This window comes from Condylura cristata, unplaced genomic scaffold (genome assembly GCF_000260355.1).
Source record: "Condylura cristata isolate star-nosed mole 26May11 unplaced genomic scaffold, ConCri1.0 scaffold00001, whole genome shotgun sequence".
Taxonomy (NCBI): domain Eukaryota; kingdom Metazoa; phylum Chordata; class Mammalia; order Eulipotyphla; family Talpidae; genus Condylura; species Condylura cristata.
This window is the reverse complement of record NW_004567102.1, coordinates 76,237,405-76,251,860: the sequence shown is the minus strand read 5'-3', so window position 1 is coordinate 76,251,860 and position 14,456 is coordinate 76,237,405. Positions and strand designations below refer to the sequence as shown.

At 38.6% G+C, this 14,456-nt stretch overlaps 1 protein-coding gene across 1 annotated transcript in view; it reads right to left on the bottom strand.

Annotated features, from left to right (window-relative positions):
* UTRN (utrophin) overlaps positions 1-14,456 on the bottom strand; it is a 237,827-nt gene that overhangs the window by 103,549 nt on the left and 119,822 nt on the right. Inside the window, exons 5-13 of the mRNA XM_012735025.1 lie at positions 13,531-13,608; positions 13,109-13,201; positions 10,615-10,787; positions 8,257-8,372; positions 7,420-7,580; positions 3,733-3,933; positions 2,440-2,621; positions 1,661-1,811; positions 396-515 (exon numbers count right to left, since the gene is read on the bottom strand). Coding sequence (XP_012590479.1) covers positions 396-515; positions 1,661-1,811; positions 2,440-2,621; positions 3,733-3,933; positions 7,420-7,580; positions 8,257-8,372; positions 10,615-10,787; positions 13,109-13,201; positions 13,531-13,608 — 1,275 coding nt within the window. The remainder of the gene's footprint in view (positions 1-395; positions 516-1,660; positions 1,812-2,439; positions 2,622-3,732; positions 3,934-7,419; positions 7,581-8,256; positions 8,373-10,614; positions 10,788-13,108; positions 13,202-13,530; positions 13,609-14,456) is intronic.

Below are 14,456 nucleotides of genomic sequence, written 5' to 3'. Positions count from 1 at the left end.
ATTTTTTTTTTTAAGTGTAGGTTCACTGGGCCCCAATCCCAGGAATTTAGGAGGTCACAGTAACCAGATATCCGCATTTTTATAAATGCCTGCAGTGATTCTGAACAAGAAGTCTGTGGTTCACTTGCGAAGATCAGTCCCTGGGTTTCCAAGTCTTGTTAATGTGATACACAAGGAAGCTGGGTTCTAAGTGTAGCCTTATCCATCACCCCAAAGGTCAAGTTTAGGGCCATGAACCCTACAGCCTATATGTTATCGACTCTCAACTGCAAAGTACAACTTAAACAGGTTATTCTACTCTTCCAAATCAATACGAAGACAGACCATAAAGAGGAGTAGGAATATGTACTTGGGCCTCAGTCCACACGTGCCGTCCTATTGTGCAGGGTCCTTACCTGTAACTGATCTTCCAGAATGGTCGTAGCACTATCTCCACTGTTTTCATCAACAATCACCACCATGTGAGTTAATGAGTTTACCTTTAGCTGTTCGGCCTCAAGATCATTTTGCAAACTCTAGAGGAAAAAAATGAAGACAACCCATTATTTCTACTCTTTCCCATTACCTATTTAAAATCCACTCAGTTGTCAATAGTAATTAAGGACACTTAATGAGGCCACCATGTTTAAATTTCCAATCATTACGCTAAGTATTCTACTAATGAAACAAGCTCGTTGTACATCTTTACATTTCATTAAGAGCCAAAGCAGTTTGAAAATGCGATGTCATTAACAAATTGCAAATGGATATCATGGCATTTATTCCAACTTCTAGTTAAAACACACACACACAGCATAAACAGCTTGTGTGTCCATGGAAATTAAGAACATAGAATGGGTAAGTCCAAAAATGTTCTGAACTTAAATATATAGAGTTAGAGATCATTTTTCCTAGTGCAGAATGGTATAAAGTGAGATGAATCAAATGCTATTTAAGAGTCAGAATCTAATTTGATTAGCTACTCAGAAAAGCAATTAAAGATATATGGGCACTTTCTATTCTCTCCTCTTCCCCAGGAGCGATCTTTATATGTATGTACATAGGGAGTTTACTTAAAAACGTGTTGTCAGAGGCCTCAAGTTGTCAATGAACTCCTGGAGCTTTATTATCAGTTATCTCTAGATTCCATTTCAACAATATTTTTTCAAACAATTCACAGAGGCTATCTTTTACTCTACCTTCCCTTATCTTGACTAAACTACTATCTCCTAAATCTGTGACCAAATTGAACTGTCCAACAAATTTTGATAAATTATCTAGTGCATGTTATCTTCCTGAATCAAAGAAGCCATAGGTTTCCTTACAGGATGGGGCAGAGAGAAATCTGAGGGCCTGCTTCTTCGCCTAATGCTGTGTGAGCATCGGCACAGTCTAGCTGCCCCAGCCTTGAAGGAAAGCCATTGCTTCTTCCACTGCTAGGCATCTTAATAGCCTCATGAATGCCAGGTGCTTTCCTAAGAAAACTGTATGTACCTAGAAGGAATCCAGACTTGCAGTTGCATCCCTGGTTCTGAAGAGCCACGGCATATCCTCTGTACTTTTGGGTAAAAGTACATTGCAAAGGTACCCCAACTCTGCTCTAGTCACAGAAGACCCTGAGTACACTAAGTACTGTTTTTTCAGATTTGATAGGGTATGAAAGAAATATGAGACCAATTACTTTATGATCTTCTAGCAGCTTCTGCAGGGATTTTAAATCATCATCCAGGGGACAAGTCTCCATCTTCTGGATGCGTTCTTCCGTGAGTGTTAGCCAGGCAGAGAGCTGCTGCAGCTGCTGCTTCTGCAGCTCCATCAGCGCGTCATGCAGCCTGCGGGCGGGACACAGCATCAGCCCTCTCTGAGGGACACCGCCTGTCTAACCGCTTAAAGTAGCTTCTGGTCCTTACATATAAAAACCCGCAAAAGAAACTGTGCGTTTTCTAACTAAATGGAGGGAATTAGAGGCAGCCAAACATACGATCAGCAGCATCCTTTATTTATATCAGTCTTCGTTTCTCTGACCAGGTAGTCCCTTATTAAATAGGTGGAAACTGCAACAGAATGTAGTTTGATCCGTAACGCACAATACATGAAATAAAATGAACCATGAGGGGCAAACTGCTTTGAAGGATGTCACAACATGGAATTGTGGATAAATTCTACGTGGTACCATTTTCCTATCGAGTGAATAGTTACTTGATTTTTATCCTGGGCACAGGTAAGGGTAATGTCGTTCCCCTTTTTGCTAACTTTTATTTTCCCAGTTTTACCTTTGGATTTGGTTAACACATCAAAGGGAAAATAAAGGTCATACAAAACTCCCATGATGGTGCAAAAAGAAATCGTACTAGGCGAGTTCTGTCATTATCCTGGTCTCACAGGCAAACAGGCTTCTGCTGAAGCTGGGGCTCAGCCACAAAGTCTAGGAGTGAAGGCTCATTCCTCTGCTTCACTCACCGGGACTGTCTGCTCATGCTCTCCACCCTCAGGGATTCCCACCGGGCATTGAGCAGGGTCATTTGCTCCTGAATCTCAAACTCTTCTTCATCAGACAGCGTTCCCTGTGTTATCAGCTGATTTCCCGCCTGCAGAACGTTCCCCACACTGCTCTGGTGTGCTGTCAGCTCCATCATGAAAGCCTGAAAAGATATGTCATTATGATTTGTGAGCTGCCCATTGCAAAAGTATCTTAATAAATGGTTAATGCCTAGCCATCAATGCTGCAGGAAAGGGTAGCCCAGGGAAGTGCAAATATAGTATACTTTGATCCAGATTTTTAAATACTGAATGTAAGAAATAAGCAACTGGCCTAAGTGAAAAGGGGAACAGATCAAAGAGGACAATGTAATGTATGAATAAACTAGGTATTGTTAAGTAAATTTTAAATAATGCTACTGACAGGTCATGACCTGCAATTAAAAGAAAAGATAATATATAAAACCCCATGTTCATGAAAGGATTACTAACATTTCTATTATTTCTAGTATTTCCAGGTCAATACAGCACATAAAACATGTCAATGAGCATACAGATGCACAAGGAACTGCCTCGTCAGAATGAAATCTCTACATAATCAAATGCATCTCACTGCAAAATAATAAATCCTCAAACTAGCAGGAAGCTTTCATGATAAAATTGGACAGGAACACAGGCTATAACATTTGCATAATCATACAATAAATAAAAATAATCACTTCTTGGAGGACATTCAAGACCTAAAGATTTGGAGTATTAATTAGCTATTTTGTGTTGTTTTTTTAAAAAGATTTATTTTATTTATGTATACAGAACTGGGGTGCAGGCCAGACAGGGTGGGGAGAAGAATAGACCGACTGACTGAAGTATACTGCTGAGGGGAGGAACGGGGAGAAAGGAGAAGTCTCTCCATATGGATCAGCTCCGTGGCCGGGGATTGATCTGGCACTGAAGTGGCTACAGTGAGCTTCACAGTGCTGCACTATAACCCACTGCACCACCAGGAAGGGCCTATTTTGTGTTTAAGAATACACTTCAAAAACAGGCAGCACTATGCACAGATCCTTCTCTGTGGCTGCAATGGATGTACAAATTACAGTAAGATTCAAGTCCGAAATTTAATTCCAAAGTGCAATCACAATGCCCCATTTAAGTATCATGACTCCGACAAGATGCCATGAGCTTTCAACGGAGCAGCACTCAGTAAGGACAGCCCCTGAGAAGGCACAGGCATTGCAGCCGGTCTCTCTGGCTCATCAGCTACAGGTTATTTACTTCATGGGTGGCAAACTGGTCTTTGACTTCTTCAACATCATCGGATACATCATCCTGTTCCTGGAAAGTGTCCTCAGCAGAAAGCAACCATGTCAGCACTTCCTCCAGGGCTATCTGATAGCTGTCCAGGTCCATGTCAACCTCCGTGACCGTGCTGGGGGTTTCCGCTCGAGAACTATCATGCTCTTCCTGTGCTGAGCTCTACAAAAACAAGGCCAGGAAAAGCCACAGCGTCATGAAGAAGGAAAGGTGCTCAAGAGAAGCATGCCTTACGGAGTCTACGGCAGGCACCGCGTGGAGGGCGGCCACATGGTCCCAGAGTCAGGCACCCATGTCACGGAGAAGTGGTAGGCGCTTACTCAGTGTGCCCGGAGGGTTCTGTACCCTGAACACGTAGTGAAGCTAGAGAGAGAGAAATAACCTACACGCGTCACTTCTGAACAAATAGGAAGTGGCTATTAGCAATGTTATAAAATTCCACAGTTCCAACAAGAGATGCTTTTTGAGTTCACTACGTGCTAAAAAAGGAGTTTCACAGAAGTTCTGCAATGTGCTGGGCCTTGAAGGGTAGCTATCATTGAAGGAAAAAGAGGCAGAGATTAAGAGAATAGAATTCTGCTTTGATTCTGAGTTAAACTACTTGTATTCTGTTGCATTTCAGATACAGGAAGACAGTCACATGCAGGCTGTTGAACTGAAGGCTTTTTTTTTTTTTTTTTTTTGAGGAGTTACCCTCTAAGTAACTTGCTAGTTTTAATATTTAAAGAATAAATTTATATTTATTATAAATCAATAGGAAAAATTAATCTCAAGCTCCTTCTAAGCAATGAAGTATTTTCTTAAATATTTTGGAATCTTCTAACCAAATCAAAATTTCTAATTCTTGTGTTCCTTTTCAAAGCAAAACTTTTCGAATACTTGCCTACAGTCCATCTACATTTTAATCATCTCCCCACATCTTCTATGTCTCCACAAAAATGGACAGAAAATGAAAGAGATAGTCATGGATTTAAGAGCTACAGTTTGTCTGTATCCTTTGCCTCTGATTTGGTATTTTTCCTCAATGCTCACCTGAAAAGACCTATCAGTGTCACCAATAACCTTTCCATTGATAAATCTGCTTTTCTGGCATCATCTTTGGCATATCCATGCAGCTAAACAAAAACCAAAGCATTTTTTTAAATAATGGTGTCAGGACAATACATACACCAGAACTGACCAATCAAACTCAGAGATCTGGGTTGTCCTGTTTCTTACTTAGATTCTCAGATGCATTCCACATAACTGGCCACTCCCCACCCTCTTGAAGTGCACCTTCCCTGCTTCAGGAACACCACCCTGGCCAATATGTGAAGGAGTACTGCATAAAGAGGCACACATACAGTGATGATGGAGCAAAGGCTGTAGGACAGTGGCCTGCGATGACTTGTGGAGTTAGGAGGGGCTTGTAAGCTAAGAGAAGATGATATCTATAATTAGTTGTAATGGCTGAGACTAAAAGGAAACACATAGAAGAAATTTGGGAGGGAGGAAGAACCAAAAGGACCCACTAGGCTGAATAAAAGACTTAAAAGGTGAATGAGGAAGCACACTGTTGAAACACTGAGTAATTAAGAGACATGAGAAACACAGAAACAAACACAGAAAAGGGAAAAACAAGAAGTTTAGATCGAAAATCCTAACTCCAAAGATCCTAACGCTGGAGATCATTAAGAACCGACCCTCTGTAGTCTCATGCTGATAGATTAGAATTGGGAAGACACTCAAGACAAGCACAAGGATTTCCCTGGTGGGCAAAAAGGTCACATGTACGTGCAAATGTTCAGAAGGTATTAACTAAAACACATGATGAAACTTTCAACTGAGAGATTAACTCAGAGTAAGGCAGGAATCATTTGCTGACCACCTAATGCTGAGTGAGAGAGGGAGACTGGTTCTGCAAGATTACTGAAAACACCAGAAGGAGAACTCTGTCAAAGAGCAGGTGATCAAAACTCGAGCACATTTTAGTTCTTCAATTAACTTCATTCAACCTCTATGGCACTAACGAATGCAGGCAAAGGAAAGGTTAATGTTAATACACTTGCTGTTAATCAAACAGCAAATGGCTTCTGCAATTCTTATCATGACACCCGGAGCCCCAGAGAGAATGATTATTTTATCTACACATTATGAAAGGCAAATGCAATCTCCTTCTTTTTTAAGAGACAATGGACTTAACTATAAGAAGTCAAATATCCATCTTTCCAACAAAAGGATCTTCCAGTCCAATAAAGAAATGAGTCTAAAACCAAAAGGCAAATCCAGAAGATTATCTGAGCCACTTTGAGGCAGGATAATAACTCTACTACCAAAGACAAATGCTTCTCAGCATCTTCTCAATCAGTCATAAAATATTAAAAGTTTTCTTTAGCATCACTTGATTTTTGAAACTTTTCAAAAGAACCTAAAGTTCACAATCTGGACCAATCTCTTGCCTCCTTTTCCTCCAGAATATTTTTTGCTTTCCCTATAAACCATGCTATTTTAAAAATGAAGAAAATAAAAGGGCTGGTTTCTATGACCCAAAGAAAACATGTACTAATAAGTTCTCTGAACCTTGAAGAAAGAAAAAAAATGTTATGCCAATTTCAGGCCATTATCATTATCTGAGAATTAATTAACATTTTTAAAAAAGAACTGTTGAATGAGAATGAATGATAATGCCAAAACAAAATAAGAAGGAAAAATTATAATAATAATAGCTGCTGCTTACTGAGTGCTTATTAACATCATTTGAGCCACTTTGAATTCATTATCTTTATGAAGTAGGTGTTCTTATCCAGATTTTTCCAATTAAATTAAGGTTGAAGAGTCTAAAAAGAATTGTAGCAGGAAAAAGTTAAGCCTCAGAGTCCAAGTTTCCTGTTTCTCTAAAATGTGCTTCATATCAGTTTGAATCCATGTGTATCTTCTGGTTGTTTGATTGCTAAAAAGTTAGACTTTCAAGTTTTAAAATGAATTTTTAAGGTCTCATCCAACTATTAAGAGTCTCACAGATGAATAAAGAGAACTGGTTCAACTAACACAGAATAAAATAAAACATAGACTGATCCTGTCAGGCTAACAGAGTAAAAAAAGAAAATATATGACTTTATATCACCTAAAAAAAAAAAAAAAAAAACACATTCACTATATCCTGGTGAATAAAACATTGTAAGCCCTTCAGTAAAAAGCACACAAATAGCACACTGTCAACTACTCCCCTACAAGGAGGGATAATGAAGTTTATATTTTGATAATGAGAATATAATGTTTAAAAAAAAAGTCTTTATGTGGTTATTAAAAAAGAAAGGAAGAAAGAAAACTAGTACTGAGAACAAAATTAGACTGACATGAAAAAAAGCATCTTTATCGCATTAACAACAGTGGTGAGAGGCAACCAGGTGAGGGGGAAGCAGATGATCTGAGCCTGGGACCCCAGCACCATCACCCTGTCAGACACCCTCTCAGTAAATCACTGTGATGGCCTCCCACCCCACAGGTGACCCGTGAGGCGCTCCGACAAACTGAACCTCTCATATCTGTGTAAGCTGAGAAACCAAGACATTGCCCGTCAGGAGGAAAAGGCTCTACAGTGTTTTTCTCCAGTACATCAGAGAAAGTAAACATGGCAAGTCCAACATCTGAATAAAACTTCACCTGTACCTGAATACTGATGCCTCCTTCCTCACACTCTTTCCTGTATTTCCTTGGTAGCGTCTCTACTTCACGGATGGCATCTATAGTGACCTGCTGAGGCAGCACCTCAAACAAAGATGTTAGATACATAATTATGGATTTCTTGTCAGGAAGCTGAACAGCAACATCTAAAAGTGGAAGAAAATAAGAGCCAGCTTAAATTAGATGTCCAAAATATGTGAATTGCTCAATACAAGATATAAAATAACTGGCCTTAGTAATCATAAACAATACCAGTATATAATCTGTGCAATACCATAGCTCATTAGATTTCCATTTATTTAATATAATAGAGACAAAATTCAAAGGTGCCTATCTTTGCTCAATATCTATTGCTTGAAAATCTTCCCTAGACTTCCCCAAAGTGCTCAGAGATAAAGTACCATTTAAGATGCTTTTTTTTAACATTATAAAAGTCTAGAATTCAATCCTGCAACATTTGTAAATAAAATTTTCGTATCATATGCAAGCAGTTTACATAAGAATGCCCTTTAGCTTTCATATAACAATTGCTTACTCAAAAATTATGTTTTCCTAAAAGTTTATATCTTACTTGGGTATTAATCTTTTCTACAATGATGTCATTAAATTTCTATCAGATCCCTCAATTGTTATGCACAAAATGTTTAGCACAAAAGTACTAATACCTTGTTTGTAATAAAATGACTCACTCCTATTATTCAACTACAACAAAAAATAATCCTCAATTCTCATAACACTTTCTAGAAAGAAAAAAGAAAACATGTTTCAAGTGTTTGACATTGTGAAGCAATATCAAACTTGAAGTAAAATACTAAACAATACCTTCAGGATCTAAGAGCTTTTCAATTCCCAAATAGGTTTGAGCTTTGTTGAAGGCATGTTCGAGTCTCTCAATGGGGGACATTTCAACCACACGGTCCCAGCTGAAGAGATCAGGTCTGAAATCACCAGACAAAATGCAATTGGAGATGAAATATAAAAGCACAAAGTGGTTATGGCTATAACCTAATACATTTTACTTTTAAATTTTTCTCTGTGTTAAAAATATGTATCTTCTGTATGCCAAAGACTTAATAAATGGATACTATCTAAAGGTAATTCATATATACAAAAACAACAGGCCAATACATTCTAAGCTTCTTTTGTTGGTTAACTATGATTGTTAAAATTTCTAGAGAAACCACTAAACGACTGAAAATGGTAATATTTTTGCAGAGAATAAAAGAAAAAAATGGAAGGAGGAATCAATCAGTAAAAGAGAGGGAAAAAATATGAAAACATTAAGAGAAATGAAAAGATCGAGGTAAGTGGCAAAAAAAGAAATTAAGCACATCTATTATCACAATCAAAGTTAATGGACTAAATTCTCCAGTTAGAAAGCAAGGTTTAGCAGAAGAGAAAATCCATCTCTAATCTGTTCAGGGGATAAACCTAAACCAAAGGTCAGGACCTCCCATCACCCCTTCCATGCACATATTGTCTAGTATATGTCACCGCTATGTTGATTTTCTTTAAATCCCATAGTAGGACATAACTGTTGCTCTAACTTGTCTAAAAAAATGATCATTTTCCTCACCGTTTGTTCACTTCTATTTATTCTTGCCACATTTGCCTTCTGGCGTTGGCCTCCCACGTTGCTCCCTCCATAGTCCCTCAGTTCCCTCTCTCACCTCATTTCCTGTTATTCCCCCCACTCACACCACTGGGCCCACCAGCTCCCCCACACTAGGGAATTCCCTCTCCTCCTGCCTGATGTATTTTTCTTCAGCATATTCCCTACCCCTATATGCTACACAATTTAAATGTTCATTCTTTTTTCTTCCTATTTCTATTGGAACAAACTTCAACAGAACCAGTAATTTTGCCTGTTTGTTCTGTGCTGTATTATACCCTGCACACCACAACACTTGTAGAATCATCTGGTAAAGGGGAAAAAGCACTGGCTGACATTGGCGTTTTCTGAAATTTCATAATCAAACAGGAACAGAAAGCAACATCCTTAAACTGATCAAGGAGAAATGGAAAAAGACTGGATGTTGGGTACTTCAACCAGATCAAAAGAACACTGAAAAAGCTACCACAGACAACTATTTTATGGTCAAACATTAAAATCAGACCTTACTTAGAAATAAAACATTACTCACTATCACTGACTCAAAACAGTAAGGACAAATGAAAAAGACTAGAAATAAAGCTATTGTGATCCATATATATACTAGGCAAAAAATCTACAGAAACAAAATTTGTAAGAATTTAACAAGTTTCTAGGTATTAGATATAGAAAAGTCAATTGTATTTTTACATATCAGCAAAGAAATAAAACAAGGCAATAATTTATAACATCAATAAAACATAAAACAATTTTTGCCTTTAAATTCTTGATGCATCTAAAATCTATTTTTTGGTGCAATGACATAAAGATGAAATTCACTTATTACATGTGGTATCAGTTGTCCCATCTACATATTAACCTGCAGTAGCAGTTCATTTGTTTGTTCAGCTTTCCTTTCTGTTGGAAATATTTCCGAGTTCCCCTTCTGCTAGGCTGACCTAAAAACATGTGAAACTACCATTCTTCTGTGCCAAAAACAGCCAAATATTAGCAATTTCATGTGGTTCATACTATTATATTAGCATACTGATTTATAATACTACATAGTCTGAATTAGTACTGCTTCCTAATTGATTTTGGCTTGCTGAGTATGTACTTCAACTTGGTCTTCATTCCCTGAAATATTCTGGTCCTTCTTGGGTCTTTGGTCTTTTATAGAATTAGAATGGGCTTGGACGTTCTATGAAAGAAAAATCACATGTCTATTTGTAATTGGGATTGCACTGAATTTATAGAGCTTTCCTTTTGGTGTGACAATAAAATGTAACAATTTGTGTCTGGCTCATGCTGAATGAGTGGGATGAACTATGAGTGAGAGGGACTGTTTTACATTTTTTAATTTATAAATATGTACCAGGTGCATGGATTGCACTGCAGCCTTCAGGTCCTTTGGAAATGAAAGGCGTGGCGGGTAGTTTTCTTCATGCTATCACTTGTCCTAACATTTTGGTCGAGCCCATGCATGGAGGAAAGCGAGGCTCATGGGGACATAGTGCTGGGAAGAGCAGGAAAGGAGAGATACAGAGGAGATAAATGTGGGAGGCCCATGAAGTAGAATTACGTCTCACTTATGTCGGTGGAGCAGGGCGTTGAAGGCGAGTCCATCCGTCCAGCTGGTAGTGAAGTTGAGGACGTTGACCTGGCTGTAAGGCCTGGTGGACTGGCGCACCCAGCTCAGCAGAATCTTCTCGCTGTTGGTCTGCTGCAGGTCTGACATGATGTCTTTCATGACATCCTTCACCTATGCAACAGAAACCGCATCTGCCTGTAACTTACAACGGTTATGGAAACCAGGTCCTTGAATAAGTAATTTACGTTAATTAACTATAATAGATCGCTTATATTTACTTTGTCAAATTTTCCTTTAAACACTGGAAAGATGAGTGCACATTTAAGACATTTACTTTGGTGTACTAGGATTTAGAGGTGATTTTCAAATCACCTCTATAGTATTTTCAGTATCTTGATAAAGCAATAATTATGCTAGATTTTGTTACAATGAGCATTGCTTTCATAGACACATTAAGTAATGCTTTAATGCTATATACTTACAAAGATCTTTAAATAGGAAGAAAATATAATTTTCATTTTCTACAAAAATGAGCATGAGAGGAAGAACATTTGACTGATTATAAAACTTAAAAAAGGAAGCACCTTTCCTGGTGACAACAGCAATTATAATCTAGAACTATTGTTTTCTATTAATGTAAAATAGTACATGTTTAAAGAATAACTAAGTGTTCAAAGGATAACTAAGATTAGACATATCAAAGGCTCCAACTTAAAAGATCATCCATGGACCAAATCTAGGACAATTGGTTTAACAAAATAAATGATGATAAAAGATTAAAACCTACTGAATAAGTAAAAATCCATATGTACACTCATAGATGGTTGGAAGGATGGATGGATGGATGGATGGATGGGTAAATGGGTATGTGGATGGATGGAAGGAAGGATGGATGAAGATGGCCAAAGAGAAAAAAAAAAAAAAAAACAAGTAATGAGTGGGAGCTTTTCCTTTATAAATAAAAGCCAGTTAAATGTAAAAGGAATGTCAGTTGGGAAAAAAATCACTATTGACCAAGTAACATGAAAATAACCAATCAGGTAACAGCTGTGAATAAATTTTAAAATTAATGGACAAGGGCCCTCCCTGGTGGTGCAGTGGGTTAAAGCACAGCACTGAGAATCTAAAGCCGCTTCCGCATGAGTTCGATTCCTGCCTGCCCCGGAGTTGACCACATGGCGTGGCAGACCTCTCCTGGCCCGCCCGCTGCTCCCCTCAGCAGTGTACTTCGTCGATCTGCCTGTTCTGCTCCCCACTCTGTCTCTGGTGAATCCTCTCACCCTCCACATCTCTGTACCCCGGTTCTATATAAATAAATAAATCTTAAAAAAAAAAAAATTAATGGACAAAAGATCTGATGAGTTAGTGAATAGTACATTCATGAGACACTTTTTACTAACCAATGGCATTCAGGCTACAATAGAGACATTGGCAATATCACCTTACCCAAACAATGAAAGTTAACACTGCAAAAAAATAACTAATAACATGCTTTGTGATAAAGAAGAACGCAAAGTGATTTGGTGGCATTCCTACCAAAAATGAATGACCTGAATCTAATCAGGATAAAACCAATGTGGAGAGATATTATACAGGAAAAAAAAAAGAAAACTACACTGTTTAGTATTCTTTAAAAATGTCAATCTCATGAGATACAAAGACACAGAAACCATTCCAGATTAAAGGAGACTAAAGAGTCAGGATAATAAATGTAAGGCATGACCTTGGATTTTCCTTTTTCTGTAAGGCACTGCATTGTTTTGATTTTAATAGCTATATATTTGTGAGCAAAAAATAACTATTGTATCATATCAGCATTCATATTGATTAGAGTATACAATTCATATTAAGAGAATGATTTCATCTAGAAAATGCACAATGAAATAGTCCAGCACAGAGAAAGTGAACACAGAAACACAGGCAATTTCTTAACATTTGGAGAATCTGAGTCAAAGGTATCCAGGAATTCTTTAGCTATTTTTACAACTTTGTCATACCAAAAATTGTTTCTGTTTTTTAAAAGCTGTATTTTTCCTATGCCATGAAAACAGGTTGGCTCTTCAGTCTCTTGCACTCCAAACTGTTACAGTTTGAATTGTGTGCCCCCAAATTCACATGCTGAAATCCTGACACTCTCCCCAGTACCTTGCAGTGTGACTGTACACAAAGATAAGGACTTTGTAGGTATGATTAAGGTGAAAAGTTGGTCCTAACCCAATATGGCTGTATCTTGGCATTAAGAAGGGGATATTAAAACCCAGCCACACAGATCGGGGAAAAAGCATGTGAGGAAGGACACAGGAAAGAAGTGACTATCTACAAGCCAGGTTGATAACTTGGCCTCAGATTTCTAGCCTCCAGAATGGTGAGGAAATTAATTCCTACTGTGGAAGCCACCCACTGCAGCATTCTGCAAGGGCAGTCCCACGAACCTAGAATCCAAACAGAATGGTTTCGATTTCTATTAAGAAATGGTGGGAAATGGTCCCCACCTGCCAGTGCAAAATGATGCTCCAAAGTAGTCCCAGCGTCAACTTGGGGTTTCCATCTACAATGTCAGTTCCCCCGATATTCACCAAGTCCACCTGTTAAAATGGAAAAATAACTTAAGATAATTACACCACAGAAGCCCAGGTTTATGCTTGACCATATTTGGCAAGCAATAAAAGTGAAACAGCAGAGAAACTGCATTTTAGAGAATTACACTTACATCTCAAAAATCCATTATTTATCCAATAGCCCAATAATCAGAAAAGACACAAGTATTCTTTTTCCCATAGAAAAGGTTCAATATTTCTCACAAGAATAATGTTCCCAAAAACCACTTGGCATCATTACACAGAACAGGTGGCCTGTTTGACAATAAATCAACCTGAAGGCACCCAACACCCCCAATGTCACATCACCCACTTACATTGTTCTGATGTAAGACCTGCAGCACTCTGTTGACATTATTTAAAGCATGGACCCTTGTGGAGCCACGTTCCTTTGGCTAGAAAACAAACACAAAATCAAATAAGACGGACGACCTCCACAACGCTGACCCACCGCCACTGACAGGAGCACAGCCCAGAGGCGCAGAACACCAAACCCCCTGTGCCAGGAGCTCTGGCCAGTTTCGCAGTCACCATGGAGGCTAATGTTGACAGGATGCAAATTGCCTCCCTAACAGCATCTTAATATAGTCATCTGCTAGCTTGCCTGCCACCAGCACCTTCCAGGGAGCTCAGGAAAATACCCATTTCGATGTTAGGACCCTACCCTGTCTGGAGTACATGCTGGCCTTGGAATTTTTATGAGATTTCCTCAGATATTCTAATGCACAAGCAAGTTTGGGGATCAAAGTTCTGGGCAAAACTTCTTTTATTCAAATTGCTCTGCACACAGAAAGATGTAAAAATTGTGTCAGCTGCATAGTACACTAGTGTGCACAGAGCTGGGGGAATGGTGCAGTACACCAGGTTCCAGAGAGCACCACAGCAGCCCACTGCAAAAGCAGATATTGCCTCCTGGAGAAAGGTGGTCTGGGCCACTGCTGTCTGCCTCATTAGCCAGGGAATCTTAGCTGAAAGAGATAAGCAGTGCCCGCCCACCATCTGGAGTCAGAAGAGGGAAGAATAACACCCCACACTGTGGCAAGAAAGGAATTCATCTTCAAAAGTGCATCTCTGTCTACCCTCTATAGTAATTCTACCTCTAGTGGTAAGGTTTGTACCCATAAAATACATATTCTTTATTAGCAAGGGGAGTATAGATTACTCTTCAGGTAAAGTGATAGAACTCAACTTGATGAAGAAAACACACAAAGATAATACTGAAAACTCGAATAAAAGTAAATAT